Source organism: Alexandromys fortis, unplaced genomic scaffold (genome assembly GCF_014885135.2).
Source record: "Alexandromys fortis isolate MF-2015 unplaced genomic scaffold, M_Fortis_MF-2015_v1.1 scaffold_220, whole genome shotgun sequence".
Classification (NCBI taxonomy): domain Eukaryota; kingdom Metazoa; phylum Chordata; class Mammalia; order Rodentia; family Cricetidae; genus Alexandromys; species Alexandromys fortis.
Window position 1 is genome coordinate 1,744,484 of NW_026068099.1, and position 10,320 is coordinate 1,754,803.

General features: G+C 45.4%; 1 protein-coding gene across 1 annotated transcript in view; it reads right to left on the reverse strand.

Moving 5' to 3' along the window:
* Positions 1 to 6,398: 6,398 nt before the first annotated feature.
* LOC126489495 (uncharacterized) overlaps positions 6,399 to 10,320 on the reverse strand; it is a 19,649-nt gene continuing 15,727 nt past the window's right edge. Inside the window, exons 2-4 of the mRNA XM_050123809.1 lie at positions 8,968 to 9,026; positions 8,213 to 8,489; positions 6,399 to 7,614 (exon numbers count right to left, since the gene is read on the reverse strand). Of these exons, the coding sequence (XP_049979766.1) occupies positions 7,057 to 7,614; positions 8,213 to 8,489; positions 8,968 to 9,026 (894 nt within the window). The 3' untranslated portion in view covers positions 6,399 to 7,056. The remainder of the gene's footprint in view (positions 7,615 to 8,212; positions 8,490 to 8,967; positions 9,027 to 10,320) is intronic.

The following is a 10,320-nucleotide window of genomic DNA, read 5'->3' on the forward strand; positions in this document are numbered from 1 at the left end:
GAGACACTTCCAACTGTCATGGATCATAACTGTTTGACTCTAATGGACAGTCCAGTTAGATAGCTGTTGGTTACCTCCAAACTCTGTCGCTGCTGCACCCTGGATCTCTTGTCATGCTGGTCTTTGTGGGTCATAGGTTTTCAGCTGGTTGGACTCTACATAGCTTTTCTCCTTCAGCAGCTTACAGAGCACCTTCATATACTGTGAGAGCTAGTCCTCAGACAACAGACTTCCAGGTCAGTTCCTGCTCCATTCCTCCGGGTTCTGTGTCTGAAGTGTGTGGTGTCTTCAACAGCAGGGACTTACCTTCTCTAGGGATGAGCTTCCTAGTAGATTATTTAATCTTAAATGATCAACCCCAAACTCATGTGCATATAAACAACACTCAATGAACTCAGTAAGTTGTGTTTATCTCTGTGTGGATGTGTGTGTGTGTGTGTGTGTGTGTGTATGTATTTAACAATATAGCTAAAGAAGAGGCCATGAATTTGATAGAGAGTGGGAGGCCACAGGGACGCAAGAAGAGATGGAAGGGGAAGAAGAAGGTGTGGACAAAGAAAAGAATCTAATATACAAAACTAGAGATGCTACCAAAAATCTCCCCCCCCCCCATAGAACCATTCCCACATTAAAACATGACCGGCACAGGATATCCACAGTCCTAAGGCTGAGAAACCCTGGGTCTGGTGTTTTATGGTTCCTACAGAGTGAGGATTAGAGGACTTAACTTGTCTTTGTTACTCACAAAAGTGATTCAAGTCTATCATTTGATGTTTTTCAGAGCAGGGCCACAGAGGTGACAAGGATGCTACATGCTGCTAGGGCCCGCCAAGCCCTTTCCTCTGACACGGTAGAGCCTGGAAAGGAGGGAATAAATCTGACCTTTATTCCTACACCTGAGAATCTGGACCCAAGAAATAGAGCCATTTGGAGAGTTCCAGAGATTTGGGGACCAGGGAACTCTAGAGAATTCCAGAGAAAAGCATAAAGATGAGTGTATCCTTCAGTTCAGTAAAAACAGTTTCAAAGAATGCCCAGTTTTAAAAATGAACTCCGTGAAAGACAAATTTGAACTAACCAACCAGTGCCCAAGAACGCAATTCTTAAGTCACTTTTCTAAGTGACCAACTCCCCAAACTTCCAAAGTCCACATGCCGTAATATCTAATGGAAATATCTATCTTTCAATTATTCTACATGGTTTCCACAAAGGTTTCTTGGCATGCTCTAGTTTTCAGAGATGAATTTTTTTCCTTACTAATTCTGATTTCTTTTAAGTGATTCAAATGGAAATTAAACTTTAAATTATATTTTCAATGAATATTGTTTATAGGTCTTCTTGACTTTGCATAGTTTTTTTTTTAAGTTAATGTATTTTAGTTAAATTAAAAGCTAATTGGAAATATATATCAACTTCACAGCAGAGAAAGCACAATCAAAATGAGAACGGAGTCTGAGCATGCCCAAAAGGGCCTTTCTACACTGAGAAAGAGGCCATTAGAAACAAGAGACAAAAATACTTGCTTTTTAAAACATGGTTAGAGAAATAAACCAGGTTAGACTGGCTATTGGGAAAGAATGCTAAAAATTCACCAAGCTTATTGACATTAATCCCTAACTACATTCTAAGTATTTGTCCTTACACCCACAGATAAGTGTCCTCCTATGAAGAAAACATCTCTTTGAAATAGACAAAAAGGCAAAAATTACAGCAAACCACAACCAATCAAAATTCAGAGCAGTGGGTCCCAGTAGCAAGTGCTACAACTCCTGCACCTAGTGCTCAGGAGTCCTGGGGGGTGGGGGGGAGAGGGATGGAAAGATTTGAAGAACCAAAGAAATAGGGAGTTTGCTTTGAACATGGCTCTTAGAACTGTCAGAAGCTGCACCCATGAAGCCTCACCAAAATGGCTGTCGAAACTTGACAAGGACAAGAACAACACCAGTAGACATGCTAATGTGGACAGGAGAATGCACACAAGGCCTCAGCTCTGGACAAATATCCACAGGCGGCCGAGGAATGACAGGAATGGAGAGAGTCTTCCCCAGGGAAGAGCACACCAACTGGCTAGCCAGTACCCAGTGGTCAGCCCTGAAACCATACATGCCAGTAACATTACAGACTGGCTTGTTTTTATGTATGTAAGAGTGTGTACGCACATGCGCGCGCATGTGTGTGTGTGTGTGTGTGTGTGTGTTGCAACAACTGAGGAAAAAGAGGACATGAATTTGAAGAAGAAAAAGTAAAAAAATGAGAAGATGGGAGGGTTTTGAAGAAAGGGGGAAATGATTCAATTACATTATAATCCAAAAGATAAAATGAAAAAAAAAAACTGTTTTTTAATTTATTTTTTAATTTTGTCTTAATTTTTGTGGGTTTTTTTTCCAAATCATAGTTTCTCTGTGTAGCCCTCGCTCCTGGAATTCTCTAGACCAGGCCAACTTCAAACTCAGAAATTGGCCTGCCTCTGTCTCTGAGTGCTGGAACTGATTAAAGGTGTGTACCACCATACCCAGCCTTAAATTTTTTTAAATAGAAAAAAATTAAAGAAAAAGTTGCTAGTGACTTAGCTCACTTACTAAAAAGGGATAATTTGCCTTCATTGCAAAGAAAAGGCCTTTCTGATAATATCTATCAAGTCAATAAATCCCAATTGCTTTTTTTCAAATTGGCATGTTGCTGGTAATGGAAATTATTATTTTAGCTATTTCTGGTTTTTATTGTTTTTAAATTGCCATTTTTCATTTTCAGAAACATTAAGCTCTTTTTAATAGCACTTGTCAGCTCTCCAAACAGCATCCCTGCCTCCACCATGCATTCCTGGCAAGATGACATTTAAATTAAATCTTACATTTATATTCAAAGGCACTGGAAACATACTAGAACTTAAAATGAAATTTAAAGTAAATCTTCACTATTATGAGAATCAGACATTTACATTTAAATTCGAAGACAAAGTGAACTGGTTTGGGATTAGATTAAATTAGCATTTATATCCCAGGGTATGCAAAGGAAATCAAAAACACCCATCAGGCGAAAGAGTTCCAGATACTTAGGAGCAAAAGCTGCAAGGCTGTTATCAAAACCCTGAAACTCGGATGCTAATGATAAGCACGTGTTTCATTATGTCCTCTACATGGAAGTAACCAAAGTGAGATCTCCCCATTACACTGTTACAAGGTTCCCAGTGAAGATGCCAAACACTCACAGCAAATATTACAAAGTGTCTGGTACATGGTACACATTAGCCAGTGTAAACTGGTTACTTTGCAAACTGTCTACCTGACAGCTAAGCTAGTCCAGGAGCATTTGACTCTGAGAAGAGATTACAGGCAGGACGGGGTTCTTTCAGACTGAGCAAACTGTCCCTTCCCTCCTGAAGGTTGTCAAGTCCCCTAGCTTTATCTCCACACATAAGCGCCAGCAGGCAGCTGTGTGATGAATCCAGAGTGGTTTCTCTATGACAGGGACACAACACAAGCGCACTAAACCTTTCCCTGGTGAAGGAATATTTGAATTGACAGCCATTATTGAACATCACCGCCATAAGTTATCTCGTTGGCAGAGGGGAAGCATGGTGAGAAATGATCAATATAGACTATAAAGGGGGAAGCTCATTCCTGAGGCCAGAGAGGTGGCTCCATGGGTAAAGGAATTGATCCTCCAAGTCTGACGACCCGAGTTTGATCCCAAGAACCCACAGTAGGAGAGGAGAAGCAACTTCTGAAAGTTGATCTGTGTGTGTTCTTCCCGTGCACACTGCGACATGCATGTGCCCACACTCACACACATAAATATATACCTTAATATATATTCACCATAAATATATACCTTGTCTAAAGAGAACTCATTCCCCAATGCCATGGTCTGTGCGGATGTTCTATTGGGGGCTAAATATAATATTTACCAACTGATAAACTGAGCATGACCTGATTCGATGACGTCAGTTCCACCAGACAAGGGAAATGTTCCCAATTTAGGGAGACCTGAGCTACAGCGAGGAACGGGGGCTCCAGTGCGGGAGTTGGCCCTGAGCGCCTCCCAAATGTGCTGCCCTTGACCATTTGCACATGACCTCCTGCTGCTGCTCAGTCAGGCTGTGAGCAGACAGCTCACACCTTCACATTTCCAGTCCAGACTCTCCTGTCTCCTTTCCAACAGCCAATTAGAGAATGTGTCTTCATAGTGTTCCGTCTTCATAGTGGCCTCACCTGGCCTCCCAGTTACAAGCCCTCATTGTCACCCACCCTCAGTACTCCAGGAATTTGACTTGGTACAGTATTGTGTGGAGGGGATGACCAGGGTGTTTCTAATTCTACTTGTTATTTATCAAGTTCCCAACACAATACCCAGAACTCACTCGCTGCTTGTCGAATGGCAGAAGCAATGACTAGAAGAAGCATTTTGCTCTTCCTCTAGCAGACAATAAAACTGAGGAAAGGAGATTAAAGAGACACCGCAGAACACATAGCTACTAAGGGCCAGGGTTTGAGCCCCGCCTCCTGGTGTGTGGGATGGCGTTTGGCTGTGCATGCTAGCATCAGTTGAGGTCCTCCTATGTCCTGTGCACTGTACCTGAGGCTGCTTAACTTGTAATGCAGTTAATATTCTCAGTCCAGGAAAGATGTTTTCTAGAGATTACGAGAACAAAACTCACTTCGAAGCCCAAAACAAGAGCTAGCTAGATACGGGGTTTTAACACAATTTGTGTAACTTCTGTGCCTTTTCCTTCCCCCTACTCAACTGTAAAATATGATGGGAGTAACAGTAATAATAAAATCATAACTTCATAGCACACATCTGCCCAGAGTACAAACTATTCTTACCAGCCTACTGGCATTCCCATTAAACAGGCACGTTAAACAGGAAACATTACCTTTATTTTCTTTTCTTTTCTTTTTTTTTAAATGACCTTCACAAAGAAGTCTTAGAGAGTACCCATGCTGTGTCATCTAACATGGTAGACACTGGCCACCTTACTACTCAAAACTAGGTAAGGCTGAAAAGTCAGTTTCTCGGACTCACCAGCCTAGTAGCCAGCTACAGCCGGTGCCTTCCATACTGAAGAACACTCTACAGAAACTGCAACTCCACACACACACACACACACACACACACACACACACACAAACAGTGCCAGATCCTTGCCTCTGTGGACAGGCAGCAGAAGCAACCCTGGGATCCTGGCAGAGTCTCAGCTCCCTCCCAGTCTAGGGGGTCACACCTGCCCTTCAGTGTGCTCTTGGGAAGCTGCAGACCACCGTAGTCTGTGAGAAACCTCGCTTAGTGGCTTCCTCTTCATTTTGCCAAGGAGAAACTGAAGGTTACAATGACACTGACTTGGCCAGATCAGATGTGGGGTTGGAAGAGAAGCTGGGGTCAGTAGCCAAGGCTCAAGCCTCTGGTGCCCTGCTTTGGAGTAGGCACAGAATCGGGGAGGCCTTGGTGGTGCCTGGCAGTGGAATGGGGAGGGGGGTGATAATTCTGTGTCCCCTCCTCTGCTACTGCAGATGAGAGGAAAGTAGCGCTTGCCCAAAAGAAGGGGCAGCACGAGAGTCAGGTGACTCCAAGAAACTTGTGAAGCAACCGGCACTGGCTTTGGTCCCTGATCCAAGATGAGATGCAATATAACGCAGGGCAGGGCTCATCTGGGAGCCAGGACCGTAGCCAGAAGTTGTGACTGCACAGATGTGTGGCCACGTGAGAAGAGGGCAACGGTCTTATCACACTGCCCCTACAGTGCTGACGCCAGAGAGATTTCTCTCCTAGGTCCTTTGAATCCCTCAGCAGCGGTTCCTCCCCTCTGGGTCAGCCATATTGCCTCCAACCCCCAGAGCCCTTAGCCTCTTGCCACAAACACAGTCACCTACCTCATCAGTCAGCCAGAGCAAGTGGACAGGCAGAAAGAGAAGACAGGCTCAGGGATTTAGAGAGGCTCTGAGCCTCTACTAAAGCCAGTCCCCAGCTACCTACAGCCTCTCTGGGGGAAGTTCTCAGGCTTGGACAGCAGAAGGCAAGGCCCTCCTGACTAGAGTTCCCTCCAGATCTAGCAGCTGGGAACCTATAAATCAGTACTGCAGCATGAGCCGGATCTGCAATCGTGGGTGTTTGTGCCCTGCTTTAGCTGGTGGTGTACCCACCAGCCACAAGAGGCACTTGAGCCCCAAAATCCAGCTACCATGACTGAGAGCTAAGCTCTTCATCTTAGTTTCTTTCAACTCATATAGACACAAGAGGCTAGAGGCCACCAGAGTAAACCACATGGCCTTGGACTAGACCTTTTCTCCTTTGGTGTCTTCAGACTAACCAACTATAAAATGAAAGACTTGAGTTCAGTGAACTGACCCCAAATCTGAATGACAGCATCTCATGTGGCAGGCTTTTTGAGTACCCTTCAGCCAACACCCCATTGCCCTTCTGCCCTGAGCTGTTACCTACTCTTTCTCCTATGTCACCTTAGTGACAGGGAGAACAATGACTCCAACCAAATGAAGGCACACATTGTCATCCCAATCTTTGAACTCTTTAAATGGGAAACAAACTAGCAATGTCCTTGGCATATATAATGCTCTCATTTCATTCAGCTCACATATCTACTGGCCCAGAATTATTAACACATCTAGAGGTTTTTAAATATGTAAAAATTCTTTGACAAACTTCTACTGAGTTGTGGGAGGGCAATGCCCCTTCACCGTAAACATGAGCAAGTCTGTAAAATTAGAAGCATGTTGCCAGATGATGCCCAAAACCTTGTTGTAAAGAGCCACGTAGGCCCAAGTCATTCACTGGGTCACTCCCTCTTGAAGCACTGGATGTTCATGTAAGAGTTCCAAAACTGTCACAAATAGGTGCTCCAAGTGACACCATCCCAAGCGAGACATCGGACATGTGGAATGAGAGTCACCTTGGGAGTGGTCCTCTGGTCCCCGCCACTGGAGTCATCCCAGCTGAGGCACATCCCAGCTTCAGAGACAGAGAACGCCTTTACTCTGTCCGGTTAGAAGCTCTGACCTTCTGAATCTGAAGGTCATGATGCAAGGAGACCACTCTGCATTCTCACTGCTTAAAGTTTGCTCTGGAGAAATGCAAGTCAGAGATGCACGTGACTAGAAGAGAATTGTGTACAATGACTACATCCTTCCGGGGATGGGCTCCCCAACACTCAGGTGAAACGAACACGTCTTTGAGCTTTGCACTCAGATTTGCCCTGCCTTTGCTCGTCAGTGGTTCTCTGCCCTTAGATGAGATGCCAAACCATCTGCAAGATGGGATTCTTGTTGAGCGGATGGAACAATGCTTGTGAAACCCATAGCGGAGTTCCTGGCTCAGGAAGTCCTGGAGGGAACACATCAAAATGAGGCAGTCACACATGTCGTCAGCTCTGCTGATCTTGGGGCACGGCCATGGACACAGAGTGCTTAGGAAAGTGGCTCTTTTGGTGAGATAACTGCTGGCAGTCCAGACTTTGGAGACAATAAATGGTTCAAACTGAGAGGGTTGGCATGGCCTATCAACTACACCTCTTCTCAAGAGATGGCTACGTTGTGTATAAATCTGCCTCGGCGGTATAGGAGCTGAGGCAGCCTGCCTCTTCAGATGATGGTGATGATGCTGCTGCAATAAAGAAAGGAAGAGGAAGTCAGTTCCATAATGCAGTCTGCTTCACGTGATGGTCTGAAGGTCTGCAATCCCAGCTGTGCCCTGTACTGGGACACCTGTTCCAGAAGCTATGAAATGACGCTTTGCTTATCTTTCATCATTGACATTAGTATCTGTCATACCTACCAAGGGAAAATTCTCGTTCCACTTTCCCACCTCTGTGTTTCTCTCCTTCCTTTGTCTTTCTGTGTGTGTGTGTATATATCTCTCCGTCTTTCTGTGTGTTTCTATCTCCCTGTCTCTCTGTTGCTTTCTTTCTCTCCCTCCACCCTTTTCTCTCTCCGACACAAAACATTGTCTTCCATGATATATGATGAGAGAGAGGAGTGACTAAGGAGAGAGACAGGATGGTGGAGGAGGGGATGTATTTCTAGAGCCAAGCTCCATTAGTATGGCTGCAGGGAAGCACCCAGGTCAGTGCTGTCCTGAAGAGCTCTTCCCTCTCCTCCAAAGACTGAAATCAGCAGGCTCCCTTGATAAGGACGAGCGGATGGCAAGAACGCAAGGACTTTATCTCTGGAATTCCACTTTAGCCGCAGTCCAAAAGACTCACAGGGCGGATATGCCTTTCATCTTCCCAGATGGATCTCAGGTACCAGATACAGCCTGGCAGCCCACGTTCCTCCTCTGGTCTTCCTGTCACCAGGAGCTTGGCCGCTGAAGGATCCAGAAACTGGCTGAGGTTGCTTTCCGGAGGAGAGCAGTGAACTCCAAGGTTGTAGAATGGAGCTAAACAAGCCCTGGAAGGATGTTGGAAAGAGGAGTAGGGGGGGTTGCATCGAGAAGGCCAGGGGGAGTTGGAGGAGGTCACGCCTACCTTTTTGTTTTTTCTGTTTTCTCATATTTGAAAACTACTTGAGGTCTAAAGAGAAAGGTGGGACAGGCAGAATAACAGTGTAGGCAGGGCCAATCTGGCCTCAGTTCTAGCTTTGGAAATACTCCTCCTTCTAAGTTTCCTACCTCAAAAAGGGTCTTACAGAGTGGACAGAGCCCTTGACTCCTCATCATCTTTGAGCCTTGCCTTCTTTATCCACACAGCTAGCTGTCCAGCCTCAGAGATCCATAGTGGGGCTTGTGTTGAATGCTGCAGAGCTCTGTCCTAGCAGAGGAGCTGAGGAGTTCAATGTTTTCTAAACAGCAGTTACCACTTCCCTTCCTGCTTCTCCTCATCCCCCTTCATGAGACAGAATGTCCTTTCAGATTAAAAAAAAATGTCAAGGACAAAGTTATAGGCAGAGGGGCAAGTTCCTGCAACACCAGTTCAAGGAGCGTACATAATCTCATTTTTAATTGGCTTGTACTCTGCACCTGTCCCCAAAGTGCTCTCTGTCTTTCAGGTCGATGGCATCAGTCCTTTCCAGGAACAGCTGAGGGAGGTCAAGAGCAAAATCCCAGCTGACCCTGAAGAGCTATGCCTTACACAGGTGACTGATTGGGCTTTGGATGTTCATGTGCAGAAAAGACAGGAGTGAGGCGGGCACACCCCACATTATTCCGCCACAGTCAGGATTCTCGTGTGTGTTTCTATTCTCCGGCAAAGAACCAGGCTGCCTGCACTCACTGTCAATCCGCGTGTGAGTGTGCCAGATTCCCCACACTTGCCGAGAACATCCAGATCTCAGCGATCTGCACAGCTAGTGAGTCAGAGTCGGGGCGGGGGGCAGTTGTGCCCCAAGGCAGAAGCTCTCCAGGGATGCAGCTTTCATCCACCAAGAACCATTTCCCGCCAGCTTGGATATTAGACAACAGCATGCATCTGGAATGCCCAAGCGCTTGTAAAAGATTATTACTAAGTAAGAGTGGATGATGATAATTAATTACCCTCCATTAAAGAGAAAGTCCCTGGAGCAGAAGCATCAAAGACAATATCCCACTGAGTCAGCAATTTCTTTGGCTGTGCAAAAGGATGACTCCTCGGCCTTCATCATGTGCCTGTTTTGTTCTCTCCAATTCTGACTTGAAGAATGCATCTTGACCTTGGACAACTTCTTTTAATCCCCATCTGTCTCTCTATCAACAAACTGGTAATCATTATTATTAAAACCTCACACCAGGGTCACAGACCCATTTCACAGCATTCCTTTGATGGGTTAATTCATGGCTACATTCTAAAGTTCAAATTAAAAGAAAGACACTTCTAGTGAAGAGCAAAATGTCTCTGCCACTCAACATGGAGGACACTAGGACAAATGGACATCAAAAGAGACATTCCATCTCCTGTTGCACAGATCACCAGTAGTGGAGGGGTGGTCATAACAGGAAGACATGACATGACTCCAAAAGAAGCCCAAAAGCCAGCCCAACTGTCCCCCAGCTCTTCCCGATGGGGCATACATCTACTCTCTTAGAAACAAATATTTGAGGGCGGGAAGATGGCTTGGTGTGTAAAGTGTTCACTATGCAAGTATGAGAACCTGAATCCGATTCCCCTAGTAACCACATAAAAAGTCAGGCACAGCAAAGTGTGTCAGGAATCCCAGTTCTGAGGAGACAGACACAAGCAGATCTCTCTGGAGCTTGGTAGTCAGCCAGCCCAACTGAACCACCAAGTTCCGGGTTCAGTGAGAGACCCTGCCTCAAAAAATAAGATGAGGAGTGACCAAGGAAGACCCCTGACAGTAACTTCTAGTCTTCACAGACACACACACACACACACACACA